Raw genomic sequence first — 15,474 nt, 5'->3', positions numbered from 1 at the left:
GTGTATTTATTTATATCATATGTAAGTACATGTTATGTATGTGTATTTATTTATATCGTGTAAGTACATGTTGTGTGTGTGTATTTATTTATCTAATTATAAGCTCATATATAAGTACGTGTGCATAAGCTCATATATAAGTACGTGTGTATTTATTTATATCATATGTAAGTACATGTTATGTATGTGTATTTATTTAATTATGAACTCGCATATAAATGTGTTGTGTATTATTTATCAGTTCATATACAAGTACGTTTTTATTTATCTAATTATCAAATCGTATATAAGTACGTGTTGTGTATGTATTTATCATGTCATATGTAAGTACATGTGTATGTGTATTTATTTATATCGTGTAAGTACATGTTGTGTGTGTGTATTTATTTATCTAATTATATGCTCATATATAAGTACGTGTGTATTTATTTATATCATATGTAAGTACATGTTATGTATGTGTATTTATTTAATTATGAACTCGCATATAAATATGTGTTGTGTATTATTTATCAGTTCATATACAAATACGCTTTTATTTATCTAATTATCAAATCGTATATAAGTACGTGTTGTATATGTATTTATCATGTCATATGTAAGTACATGTTGTGTATGTGTATTTATCATGTCATATGTAAGTACATGTGTATGTGTATTTATTTGTCAGCTCATATGTAAGTACATGTTGTGTATGTGTATTTATTTGTCAGCTCATATGTAAGTACATGTTGTGTATGTGTATTTATTTGTCAGCTCATATGTAAGTTCTATGTTGTGTATATGTATTTATTTGTCAGCTCATATGTAAGTTCATGTTGTGTATATGTATTTATTTGTCAGCTCATATGTAAGTTCATGTTGTGTATATGTATTTGTCAGCTCATATGTAAGTTCATGGTGTGTGTATGTGTATTTATCATGTCATATGTAAGTACATGTTGTGTGTATGTATTTATCATGTCATATGTAAGTTCATGTTGTGTATATGTATTTATTTGTCAGCTCATATGTAAGTTCATGTTGTGTATATGTATTTGTCACCCGGTTGGACAGCGGCAAGTCTTCGTTTTACAACGTTAAAATCAGGGGTTCAAATCCTCTAGGTGGACAGCGTATAACCCCGATGTGGCTTTGCTATAACAAAACACACACGTGTATAAGTATTTATCTGTTTAGTTATGAAGTCCATAAAATGAAATTTGACTTTGTGTGTGATCACTTATCATTCAAAAGGCACAGACGCTGACGAAAATGCAAGTACAATTATAATTATTACCCGATTTACAAGATAATTATGAAACACTATATTTTCTGTAATGAAGCGATTGTACGCATTTAGTGTATATTATATGTGGTAGGTCAAGTTATATTGATATATATGGCTGACAGATTGTGTTTTTACTAGCACATTAAAAAGTTCTTGGTATTGGTTTTCTTTGTTGAACTTGATGGAATATTGTTCCTTAAATAACACATCCGTGTGTGAAATACTTGGGTTTACCACAAAAAAATGTCTTGCCAACAAACCAATTATTAGTCATAATTCTAACATTTTGTAGTTGATTTGTCGCAATCGTACTTAAGAAGCTAAGGAAACATGGCTTTTATTGGTAACTTAAGAAGCTAATGGAACATGGTTTTTATTAAAAAATCAACTGTTTTGTCATGAACAGTGTGAAGCACCAGAAGAAGAAAAATCAGACATAACAGTTGTTGCTAATGACATTTTTAGAGAGAAACCAACTAAAGATCATTAAAACGAACGTGTAATCAGACTTTTAGCAAGTAATAGGTATGATGCTTTAATTTCTATTTCGGTGTATAGAGTTAGCTTATTGTCATTTCATAGTAACATTATTAAATCTCTTTGACAGGACATTTTCTTGTTTTAATATAGCATAGTGTAGTGAACCGAGAGTTGTTGAATTACTTTGATTAAAAGTGTTTTCATTTTCTCCGCTAGGTGTTGGAATGGCTGTGCCAAAGTGGGCAGGAGACGCTCGACAGACAGCAAGTTCTTGCAGATTCCTTGCCTACTATTAAAGAGCAAGAAGGGGAGTTCGAGAAGTTTTATTTCTTAGCGATGGTAAGTAAGGGTGTGTTTATCCTAGTAGTGTTAAATAAAGGAATGAACTCAACCCTGAACATTTTGCAGGATATGAGCATTTATAAGAGTTCCCTAGTACTTTTTATACATCCAAAATTAAATGGTAAAACTTCCCGAGGAAACCCAAAAGCACTCTTAGTTTTTAATTTAAAAACATTTTTGTAATTATTACTGTCACTTTTTCAAGGCTAAGCTCGGCTACACGTAATAAATTAATATATACTTCTGAAATATGAACAGAAATTTCATTTTACGTATTTTTTAAGAAGTCTAGATATAATGTGTGTGTGTGTGTGTATTCCTTTGTTTTTGTTTTTGCGAAACGCAGATGCTTTTCTTAGACTACACGTGTGAATGTTTCAAGTTCATTTTACTTCACCAAAGCAATACGTTTTAGAATACATTTCAATTATGTAGAAGTACTATTGTGTGTGTGTAATACGTTGCTTCTCCCCCTTTTTTAATGGAATTATGAGAATAGCCGTAGTGGCAGAGCTTTAGGTCGCTGTGTATAATATGTGATCCATATAAGTGTGATTTTATTTCAAAGTTGACATTTTTCTTTTTTGTCGTCCAAAAAAACCATTAAAAACTCGTGAAACTAAATGTAAAAAAACACCTGTGTTAGCGTTTGTTGTTGAAACCCGCACGTCTGCTACACTTGTTTGTTTTTCATTAAGCACAAAAGTTATACGATAAGTTTAAGTGCTGTGACCACGGCAGGTATCGAAACCTAAATTTAGCGTTAAAAGCCCTCATACTTGTGAACCACGGAGGGGGGTTCATCTGAAAGTTCAGTGTGTGGGCAACATCAAGTGGGCTTCTGTGACCGAATTAAAAGAGAGAAGAAAAAAGCAGAAACGTTTATTTTAGTTTCAAAGCCATGATACAATTTCAAGTAAAACATAGCATTGATATTCTTTAGAATATAGAATTAAGACTTTATACTACGTTTGTTTTGTACTTCACTACATCAATGAATATATTATGAGACAATGATTGTGTTCGTGGGCTGAACCCAGATTAGCGATGGTCGTTTAGCAGTATAGTGTGAATGGCAAGATGATGGCCAAGGTTTCTTTATCACTTATCACTTGTAAAACTGGTTACACGTCAAGTAGCAAGCTGTGCTCCCACACTGACTGCTGTTTTTATTTCACACATCACGCCCATAACGACATCAACATGTAAACCTAGAGTAGCACACCTCTCAAGTCTTTGTACAGGGTGAGCCACAAAAAAGTAACAGCTGAACAGTTTCCTACCAATAGCGATGTTAAAAAGGTACAGTTTTGTGTACTGGACAAGGAGAATCATCGTGTAGCTATCTACAAAGCATCTAATTTACTAGGTGAATTTATGTATAACGTATTTAAACACCTATTGTAATCACAATCACCGGTTTAATAGATCGAGTGGTCGTTAAGCCTACCCCGTATTGTTTAGTACTTTATATCTGAGGTTAACTGTTATTTCAACGGACACGTAATACCTCAGCCCTAACTTACTGTTGTAGGACTTAAGTCTGAAGACGATCAGACGAGAAGCGGAGATTACTAATGCAATCTCTATAAAAGTAGGTTTTCATAGCCAGTGTGAACGTTTTTTTATTACCGACATTTTAACGTTCCACAGTTATACCACGAAATTAAAGACGAAATTTCGGAAATCAATATATCCACGGAATAATTATGAATTGTTTGATTGAAAACATTTAATTTCTTATACCTTTACTATTTTACTTCTATCTTGGCTTTATGTTTGTATTAGTGTAATTTACTGAGTATTTATGGAATACAGTAACAATGGGTCAGAAATGAAGTCAAAATCTATGCTTCTGGTCACGTTGGTGACGTGCACACCGCTGAAAATATTGCACGTTCCTATTGGCTCCAGTGTTTACTAAATCGGTCAACATTAGTCGAACTCAGTAGTTCACATTGTGCACACAAACCCTCTACTACATGCACGTAAATATTGCAATTCTTATTTGCTCTTAGTGTGTTTGTAAGATCCGTCAAAAAACAAGAAAATAAATATAATTTACATTTCCACTTGTAGTGTAGCGCAGTGCTTTCACTAGCTGTATAGGTGCTGCCTGTACAGTACTACAACACTAGGTATAGATTAGCGTTGTGCACATGTAAGTGAAAGTAAAGAAGCATATGTTATAGTATGTAAACTACACTATATCCACCATATCCAGTACCGACGAGGCCTTTCGCTTAATACCAGGGCTCATTAGGCCGGCAGGGATATGACAGACATAGTTGTGGTCGAAGCGCTTTTCACATCATCAGCTTTTATTAACATGTATGGCGCTGTGTAGGTGCTGCCTTTCCACTACTGCAACATTACATGAATGCTTACTACCAGTACACCCATCCGTTCAATGTTGCATCACAGTACGTTAACACTTACTACCCTGCTTCAGAATAAAACGTCGTAAAGTTTCAGTAATGCTTCTGTACCTTACTATCAGCTGAGACGCGTTGTGAATTATAACAAATATAACAGCTCCACTTAATTTTACTGGTATCAAAATTACAAGAAAATATATTAATCCGTTTTATGACGAGAAACGTTTAGAGACATTTTATTTCCAACTAAAATTTTGACATATTTCAAGTTTTAAAAATCCTCCAAATCGTGTAACCGTTGCAGAGACATTATAGATAATTAGCCCACATGTTAAGGTGAACAGGTAGGTTTTGCTAAATAAACAAACTCTAGAAACAAAAGGATCTAATTTCACTCGATAATGACAGTTGAAACCGAATGAATGAAACCGATGCCGCTTCGAATACCTGCTTGAAATATTTGACACCCTAAATAAAATTAATAAAACTAAATATCTATATTGTATTTTTATGGCTTTATTGAGACGTTTTGGGCGAAATTGCTTTTATTTCCGATAGTCGTAAGAAGATGGTAATGCACATATGTTTATTCAAAATTAAATATACTCTGCTATCCCAGAGAGAGAGAGAGAAAAATGTTAGATAATAAATTCCATTCCAAAAATTATCCAGTGTATATACGCTCTAATTAATATCTATATATTCATTCTTTAAATTCGTCACCAGCTTGAATAAGTTTCTTTTCTCTTTTTTGCATTTTAAACTAAGGTCAAGGAGTAAACGTTATGAATAATAACCGGTAACTCGTGAGTACTGTATCATCCAAAACTTTAAAAAGTACACTCAATATGCGAGCAGGAGTCATATCGCGTACATTGGGAAACAAATGCCTTTACCATTATGCATGATCTGATTGCTGAAAACAGTCGTCAACTTGGTATTAACTGTGAATTAACATTTTAATTTGTTTTAAACTAAAGACCCAAAACGTAGAAGTTTGGCTACTCCTTATAACACTAATATACTTTTAACATAAAGTGCAAACAGTATTGCATATGACATTTCTCAAACAATTATTAAGAAAAATGTATTATCAAAGCCTGATAAAATAACGTCCGAAAACAAAGTCCAGTCCAGAAACAATTCATATTCTGCTGGTAATCGCTAGGTTTTATTATCTCGCACGTGGTTGGTTTGGGCTCGCTCCTCGACAGTTCATTACCGAAGTCTGATGGGAGTAAAACGCACCCTCTAGGGTTAGGTGATGCTTTTTGTTTTTAAACTGACGTTACTGTTTTTTCCTCATTCTCATGTAAATGTTTCTAAACTACTTTAATTCAGAACTAGACTGTAGCTGTCAAGTTTGGAACCAGTTGATATTAAATTTCTGAAGAAAATGGATTCTTAAGTGCGTATGTTCACCTTATGAAATTTAAGCGTGGGTTGTCATGACAACAAGGTTTCAAATTCCCCCCGAGCTATAAAACCGCCGCAGAGTGGGCCGGGGCCTTTTCCAACGTTCCTAACAAGTCTCTGTGATCACGGTAGTTCAGTTGTGCTCATTGCAGAAACAATATGAACGGACCAACAGCACAACAAACTTAGAAGTAATGCGTAATCTTTCACTACGTGAAGAAGATGATACATTAGCAGATGAGGCGAAATTACAAGAAACGGTAAGAGTTTGAATGGTCTCTTTTTGATATACACAAGGATTGTACTATGTAAACAACATGTTAAAACTATGTACATTAAGGTAGTTGCTCCTCCACCAGATATCGAGAGCCCAGCGTGGCAGAATTGCAAGTCGTGACTAAGTTCTTGTGACATCATTTAGAACCAAGTTTCTTTCAATTACAAGCTTTAAATGTTTTCTTTCATGCCATTGTCGCTGATGTTCGTCTCAGATATAAAATATTATAGACTTTGTATATACTTGAATATACTTATTATGTACTTGAATTTCCTTTCAGTTTCACTACTTATAAGCTACTTATTAGCTCAGGATTTCGTACATTTGCGGATAACAACCAAGACTACCCAATAAATCAGCTTTTAAATTATTAATAATAATGCCTTTGGATCCTGACGTTTGCTCCATTACTAGTTGTTCTGACTATACCATGTACATACGTACATTATAAGTAGGAACGTAAAAAATATATATGTAATTAGCTGCACTGATTGCCAGGTTAATTTTTAATTTCGCTCTAAGTACATAGTTTGATCTGATCAGAAGTTAATATATATATACTAAAAATACGAAAGTGTGGGTTAGTGTAGACAGTCTATGAGAACCCCATATATTTTCTCACTCAAACATTATCAGGCGAATGAGCTTAAATAGACAATCTTATTTCAGCCTATATCACAAAAATTGTTCGATCACAGGAATTCCATTAGATAGATTGAAGATCTGGGTACAGGATAGCCAAAGGGATAAACAGATGGTTATTGTTGAGTATAAATTCATTTATAAGATAAAAAAAAAGATTCACTTATACATATATATACAGCCAATATAGTTACAAAAATCAAACAGATGTAATTTTAACACAGTTACTAAGGAAGCTGGATAGTTTTGGCCGAAACAGTAGGTAGTCAAGGGAACAGAGTTACTCATTCTCAAGAAAATGGCGGTAATTTTAAGCCGCGGGTACCCTCTGCGTAGCACGTTTCAAGGTAAAGTTAATCATCAAGGTTGGACTTGAAGTGAAATGCACATCTTATTTTCAAGTTAGCCCTGACTGTGCTGTCAGCTGCTGTTCTTGTTCGCCAGCTGTAAAAGTGTTTTTCATTGCTAGTGTGTAAGACTGTTTAAAGTCCTTTAGTATTTATTCGATTGGCAGATACAACTGAATGCTTTTTTTTTTTCATTCTGTAAAGATACGTTTAATGAGGGGGAAAAAATTCGTGTCCCAGAAACGCAAAACGGCAGTTGGAGATTTAAAAAAAAAAAAGTTAAAATTTTAGAAGTCACAACTTCTTTGAATCATAACGTTTTACCTGAACTTTGTACATTGTATCTAACATTATACTATGGTACTTCAGTTAATAAATGTTTTCTTTTGGTTATACTTGAATTACTTGTAAATAGGTGCTAGTAACTGATGTGCTCTTAACCACCAAGGGTACGGAGAAGGCCAGGAAGTGCTTTACACTTGCGTACAATGAGAAAAGAAGTGTCCATTACCTAAACGATAGCGTTCTCTCATCTTTTTTTTACTCTGGACTATCGAGACAGCTGTTCGTTTTAAAACCCATATGGCGCCGCTTTGTATACCTGAGAAAGAAACGAGTGTCAGACGCTGTGGCACCTGTTTCAGAAAGAAGGTTTTAATAACGCGCTGTGACCCGGCCGACCAAACTCTGGCCTTAGACGGGAACCGTGAGCCAGTGGAGCGCAGTACTCGTTCCTGAACGGTTTATCTACTGCACAACTTTAAGTACATTTCGTGATTTGTGGCATTGAACAAGCAAGTGAATTAATTCAACTATTTGGGTGAAATTTAATTGATTGAGTGCATACACATCGATTATGTATTAGTAGCAGGAAGCAACATTAGAATTATCTGTTTCTCCAGGACCAAAATGTTTATAACGATATATAAATATTTTATTTATTGGTGATGTAGAAATTTACAGAATACAACAGTCGCGTGACCACATTTCTTCACTTCTCTCTGCTCGACTAGCCTGGAAACAGAGCACATTTTCACCACTGAGACTTCAGTCGCGTGGTTAACTCATAGTTGTGTTACAGTTGCCGAATGAAAGACGGTTTTCAACCATTTTAAATAACCTTTAGGGAAGAGGGTGAAATTTTGATGTATTTGCCCTTATGCGTGTGTGTATGTATATTTGTGTGTGTGATTATTATTATTTTTTTCAAATGGCCTAAAGTGATTATGGGGCACTTTTTTCCGATAAAAATATTCCCCCGGCGGGAAAGCGGTAAGTATACGGACTTACAATGGGGATTCAGTTCCCCTTGGTGGACACAGCAGATAGTCCAATTCGGCCTTGCATTAAAACTAAACTAAACAGTTAAAGTAAAATATGGTCATTACTCGCAGATGTATAAGCTAGTTTTTTTTAATAGTTTCTGTGACCAGTTAAACAGTCAAGTTCACAAGTAATTAAATAGTCCTTTTAGTGATGTTGGTCAGTTTGTTTTAACGTACTAGTCCAATGATATCTCGTACAAAATTCAGTGGGGGTGCCAACGTTAATGGTGATGAAAATAAAAGCGCACAGAATATAAACCTCGGAATTGCGCTATATCTTTATTTTTTTTTTTTTTTTTTTTTTTTTTTTAAGAAATACGGTGTTTGCAGAAGTAAAAAGCCTTCACTTAGATTAATTGTCTTGATGAGGCCATAACGAAATATCCAGTGGCCCATAAGAATTAATTAGTATGTTACGAGCACGTGTTACTACGTAAAGCTGCTCTTTCGTAGTAGAAGGGAGGGCAAATTACACACACACACACACACACTTTGTAAATCTCCGTGCTATAATACGTGAAAGAGATGCGGAGACATACCCCACCGCACTAATACCCAATACACTACCACTAACAGTCCGCCAGATGTGCTCGGCTTTGTTAAGGTGCTTATCGGGCACGTGCTCAGCGTGGCTCAAAACGTGCTATTGTTTCTTTTCACAGATTTAAGTTGGGAAGTCAAAACCCAGCGGCAATCTGTGCACCTGTAACAGAGTAAGAAATCTGTTGTTGTAAGTGTCTTGATGCTGAACCAAAACTCTAGCCCACCCCTTTCAACTCCGTCTACGACTGCTGAACATCTGGTGCTTGTTTTACTTTACGGTCATATAAACATACAAACATATTAAATGAAAATGATATGAAAAATTGGTTTTATTCATATATGTACAACTTACAAGATTATAACAGGTCTGTATTTTAGTGCTATTACTTTCAGAGCATAGAATTCACACAACACCCAGAAACCGTGTTGCAACATAGATGCTGATTCTCAGTCCGGCGAGATTTGAACGACGCATTTACTTACATATTTTGTATTGTTAGTTTCAACGTGACAGGTGTTTAGTGGTTAGGGAAAGAAACTTTCCCCAGCTGTAGCGATTGAGGGATATTAATATCCCCCTTCGCTCCGCTCGTGTTGATTATGTTTAGCTGGAGAGAATTTTTAGTTGAACAAGTATACTGAAAGGAGTTCTATTTGGCAGTATATCGGTCTAAACCTGAAAAGGGAGAGTTGGCAGAAGGCAAAGAGAAGGCTTCTGTTGTTATCTCGATAAGCGACAGTTTTTGACGAACGGAAGGTCAGGATTCACAGGTTGGTTGGGAATTATAAATCCCATATCATGAAACTCCAATGAAGACACACAGGCGCTGAATAATCTACTTGTCCTGTGCCCCATCTGCAAAACAACATATTTAATTAAAACGAGTGCAAGGAATTGTATGTATGGCTGCATGTTCTCTTTATTTGTCTGCAGTAATAGTTGAATGTAGATATTCTTTTATGTGACACGCCTGAAATTATGTGAAGGTTCTGCATTACGATAATAATTTTGTACCAACATATAAATCTATTATAAATGGTAGGTTACTTACTTTATGTAAGTAACTAGCAGGAGTAGAATTGGAGAGCCTTAGGTCTAACTTTAATACTCTATTTTGTTGTACTTGTAGTTATTTAAGGGTGTTGTCAGACATGTTGTATGTAATGTGACACCCATATTCAATAAGAGGCTGAACATAAGCTTTTAAGATAATGTTGGCTTTGTGTTTATCAGCGATAACTCTTAAATAGTTAATGTGTTTACTAATGGAAGCACTGATCTTCATTATATGTTCTCCCCAAGTGAGGCTTTTGTCATATGTAACAGCAAGAAATTTGACCTTAGTACAAAGATTAATTTCAACGTTACCTGATTTCAGTTTTACTTTTTTCGCATTTTGGAAACGTTTATTCAAATTTCTGCGGAATACAATTCCATGCGTTTTGACTTGGTTGAGTATAACCTACCAAGCGTAGTCTTGTCTAACGATTTTTTGAAATTAGATCCGCTGATATGAAAGGTTTACGCGATACGCTCCAAACAGCAGTATCGTCTGCATATTGAGAAAGGTAGGTGTATGTTAGGTCGGAGAAAGGTATGATGTGGACGAATATGATGTAAAGGAGTGACAAAAGGACTGGGTATTTCGGAACTCCTGTTGTGATGTTAAGTTTACTAGAGTGTATTATTTATTTTAAATAGAGCTGTGTGGTCTGTTAGGAAGTTAGAAATCCATCTGATAATTTCACTGTTAATATCCAGCAAGTAGAGTCTAAATCTAACGGCGTTGTGCCAAACCGTATCAAATGCTTTTCGTACATCTAGAAAGACTGCTACGGTGGCTTTATTGTTGTTGAATGATTTGAAAACAGATTCTGTACGTCGGATTAAATTGTCTATGGATTGATTGCCTTTTCTTACGGGAAGAGTTCTGTAAGTTATTACTTTCGTAGAAGTAAAGAAGTCTGTTGAGTATTATTTTTTTGACAAGCTTACCTGAGCAGCCAAGTAGACTAATTGGCCTGTAGTTATCAGAATTAGAGGTTCTGGTTGAAGTTTTAGAGATTACTGTGGTGGTTATTTTCATCCAGGAGTCTGGAAAACACCCTATTAGTGTAATAAATTTGTTAGATTCGCTAAGTGTAAGAGTAAATTATTTGATACATTATTGAGGATATGTTTCTGATCCCGTCATGCCTGGGAGCAAAGTTAAGTAATTTGATGTTGATTTTTACTTCGCATATATTGACTTTTCTGTTGAGTATGTCATTATGGTCTGATAATGTGTTAGTGTTGGTGGGAAGCAAGGAGTGTGTACTTTAAGTGTGCATGGGTATCAATAGTTTGTTTGTTTTGTTGAATGTGGTAGAATGTAAGTTTCTAAAGGCTGATTCGTGACAGTCTGCAAGAAAGTTTGCTTTGTCCGTATCTCTTCTGGCAGTGATGTATTTAATGTGGTAAAACTTTGTGTTATTATCTTTACCCGAAGTTAGTGATTTAAATTTATTCCAAAATTCTTTGGGTTTGTTTTGTAATTCGTCAAGATTGTTGCAGAAGTCTAATTTGTTGTTCCCGTAAATACCAAAACCTGAAGGTGAAATGACGTCTCAGTTTCAGGTTTGAAGCCTTCAAGAGCTTGATAATGATCTGTGTGTATTGAATCGTAAATCACAGGCGCTTAAAAAAGATTTGTTAATTACACAGCATGTTCGAGCAGAAGAAAGTTATTTCCTTTTAGCTGTTGCTTGGTCTGATAACTGTTTAAAACGAGCTTCAACTTCTCTCTAACAGCGGCAACTGGAGAAGGGAAATGATCTGCTGGAAGACGCCACCACACTCAATCCGAAAATCTCCAACGGCTCAAGTAATTATCCAGTTCTAAGCAATGACAGTGGACAGGGGGAAGTGGAGCGACTTACAGCGTCCTTGAAAGATCACCTGAACACATTTACAGAGCACCTGGAAGATACTCGAGAACGTTTAGAAGATGCTGCCAAATGTTACTGTCATCTAGATAGAGTGAGTGTAATACATATTATAATATCTAAGTGTTATATTGCACAGCATCTGTCAGTGGTGAAGGTTTACCTGACTTTATTTGTAGTTTTGATTAAAGCTGCATTAGTTACATAAACTTTTGGTGAGTGTTCCAATCCATTGTTGTTTAAAAGCATCACTGTTCTCAAAAATCTCACTATTGATCGAAAATCTCTTGTTACATTTTTTAATTACTATGGTAGATGCAACATGTCTAAGTAGCTTATGATAAAAAAATGGACAAAATTAAAATGAAATCAAGTGTTTCAGTAGTATACTGGCTTATGTCAAAAACAGTAAGATGGTAACATACAACTTAAAAAAAGTGGGGCATATAAGAAAGTTCTGTTAATCCAAGCAGAAACTGTTTATTAGTACTGCCAGAGAACCCCATGATGATGAATATTGCCTAAGGGGCTAGCAAAGGCATAGGTTTAGGTTTTAGTTTACTCTACCAGAAAACACACAGTGGTGTAATGCTTAAGTGGTTAGTAAAGGAATAGGTTTAATTTTCAGTTTCCTAGAGTGCCCACATTGATGATTAATTCCTAAGCAGCTAGCTAGAAAATAGACTTTAGTTTCAGTTAGCTGTGCCAATAATTCGTGAATGGCTAGCATGAGAATAGGTTTGAGTTCAAGTTTGATCTTTCATGAGGTCCTAGTTTTATAAGGGTAAATTGCAAGTTCTTAGACAAGTGTAAAGAATTCTCATTTATCACATTGTAATGTTTCCATCCCTGTATGAGCTGATCATATCTTAATGGGTCAGCATGCCGAACTGTGAACCCGAGAGTCTGTGGTGTGCATGTCATTACCACAAACTCGGACTATTGTGGCATGAGTGCATTATAAAAGTAATGGTCAGTTCCTCTGGTTTATCACTTTAAACTTAGGGATGGCTAGTTCAGGTAACCCTTTGTAGCTTTGTGTGAATATCAGAAACAAACTAAACAAAAACATCTCCATATATTTTTGTTCTGTTATTGTGAATAAACATTTCAATTTGAATAAAAAACTTAAAACATTTGTTATGAAAGCATTGTTTTTTATGTTAAAGTTTGATAGTAACTTAAAGGTTTTGTCTATTATTGTTTTATATATATATATAATTATATCTGTGTGTGTGTGTATGTATGTATATTAAAAACTTAGCTTTATTTTTATTTTCTTCCTGTAGTCTTATGAATGGGCTTTGGAAGCTATGAAATATTTGTCAAAGATGGAAGTCGAAGAACCCACATCTCCTAATCTAATGAAGATGTTGAAGTCCCTTCAAGACTATCTTGACAATCATCCTCCAATTACACAAGAAACATTTCAGGAAATGGAACAACTGGCAACAAAATTAGAAGATACAAATCTACTTGACCAGTGCAAGGTGGATATTTATCACAAATGTTGTTTCTACCCTTTAATGTGAATATGATATTTTTTGTTTACCTGCTTTAATTGATAATTAAAATCTAACAAAGATTCTCAAAAGGATTATCAGGATGAATTTTGACTCTTTTTGAGAGTAATCAAAGAAATCTTTTGAATTATGGGTAGATGACACCATTCTAAGCTTGAAGTACAGAGTTGTAAGATTATTTTTCATATCCGACTATAATTACAAGCTTTCTGAGACTTAGCTTGGAACTAAATACATTGCTGGTTTTGTTTGGATGGTACTGTAACTGTATCATTTGAATTATTACTAGATTAATTTTTTACATTATCATTCTTTTAAGGTATCAATTCTTCCTTTTAGTGGTTGCATGAAACAAGCTTTGTGTCATCCTAATTCACAAGTACATTCTCTCATGTTCATTTAGAAACAACTCTAATTTTTTTTTTTTTACTTCTTAGTAAACTCGTGAATAGACTAGCAAAAATGGTTCAGTGTTTAAATTTGACAGATTTTTTTATTTTATTTTGAAAAGTCATGACTTAGCTTTTCCATTTTGTACAAACTATGTTCTTTAGGTTGCTCATACTCGTTGTCAAGAAGCAATGGAATTAATCCAGACCAGACAGGCTATTCTATTGAAGGCTAAGCAGCACCAAGAAATAGAGGTACTTCAACATCAGCCAGACCTGTGGGATTCAGAGTCAACCATTGCTGCTAATTTCCAACAACACCATAACTGGATTCCTCAGTACATGAGCACACCTGGTGCACCTTCATCCTCATCATCAGGTTTCTACAGGAGGAGATCTATAGCTACTTCATCTCCTCAGAATCATGGTTGTCCCGTTGGTTCCTACACCTCATTTCCAAGCAGCTATCACCCAATGTCAGGATTGAAGGATGGTTATCAAAGCCACTTCATTGATGACAAAGAAGACCAAATTGTCAGTCAAGGATTTATTACAGAAGACCTTACAACACAGGGACCAGTGGCATCAATTTCTTTGAGCAAACTCGAGGCTCGAAGTAACAGTGCTCAGAAGGAAACTCACGCCTATGGTATGGTTAAAAGCTCAAGTGGGAGTAGTCTCGTCGGACTGAAAGACAGAATAATTGGCAGTATAGTTGCTGGAGCTGCTTCCATTCAGAATTCTTCAAAGGAAGGGCTATCTCATCATCGTCCTCTGAAGAAGCTGATGAAACGGTGTCAGACATGGCAACTCTGTGAAGAAGCTCTTCAGAAAGCTACATCTGAAGTTCGGGAACAGAATGAGAAATTAACTTTTGATCAAGGACCAGCAGAAAGTGTTCAGTCTGAGGAGAGTGACTCAAGGTAAAATAATATTGTACTTGTAATATTTTCTTTAGTAAAACAGTTACAATAATAATTTTCTAATTAACATTTCTTGTACTAAAGGAGAATTCCCTTTGATTCCATAAAATTAGGTAAATGGTAACCTAATTAATGCTAGAAGACTTATTTGGCACTTCATCTGTACAATAATGTTCATCTTTTTTAAAAATTATTTCTTTTTATGGCTAGCAAGTAAAGCTACATAAGAATCAGCAAGTTTGCACTGTATTTTTATAATATAGTAACATTACTAATATACATACTACTGCCACATATATCTTTAAAATAACAAAGGAAAAAAGAATCATAATAGCATGACAATGGAGAAGTCAAAACACCTAAACAAAGATAATGTGTTTCTAAATCTGTTTCTTACCACAGCTCTTGTGTTCATTTTGTACATTAATATATGCATATGCATTTTATTTAAAGATTCTGTCAATTATTAGGTTTTCAGGAACTGAACTTTGTTCACCATGACAGTAGACTATATGTACACTATGATTCTGCATCCCCAGTATCTCGGTCTTAATTCGTACATTGTGTGTTCCAAAGCAAAAGAGCTCTGATCAATAAATTATCTTTTATGTTTTAAAATCAAATGTCCCTGCAGCTATAAGGTTATTGCTAATTATTTCAGTTATATTTTCTACTCTCCATTGAACACCACATC

General features: G+C 34.8%; 1 protein-coding gene across 4 annotated transcripts in view; it reads left to right on the top strand.

Annotated features, from left to right (window-relative positions):
• The window catches only part of LOC106471619, a 54,716-nt gene that overhangs the window by 29,841 nt on the left and 9,401 nt on the right, over positions 1-15,474 (top strand). For all 4 annotated transcript variants that reach the window (XM_022401096.1, XM_022401092.1, XM_022401087.1 and 1 more), the window contains 4 exons: positions 1,967-2,089; positions 11,812-12,039; positions 13,235-13,435; positions 14,023-14,780. In XM_022401096.1, coding sequence (XP_022256804.1) covers positions 1,967-2,089; positions 11,812-12,039; positions 13,235-13,435; positions 14,023-14,780 — 1,310 coding nt within the window. The remainder of the gene's footprint in view (positions 1-1,966; positions 2,090-11,811; positions 12,040-13,234; positions 13,436-14,022; positions 14,781-15,474) is intronic.

This window comes from Limulus polyphemus, unplaced genomic scaffold, assembly GCF_000517525.1.
Source record: "Limulus polyphemus unplaced genomic scaffold, Limulus_polyphemus-2.1.2 Scaffold114, whole genome shotgun sequence".
NCBI lineage: Eukaryota > Metazoa > Arthropoda > Merostomata > Xiphosura > Limulidae > Limulus > Limulus polyphemus.
The sequence above is the reverse complement of the archived record's forward strand: the minus strand, read 5'-3'. Positions and strand labels throughout refer to the sequence as shown.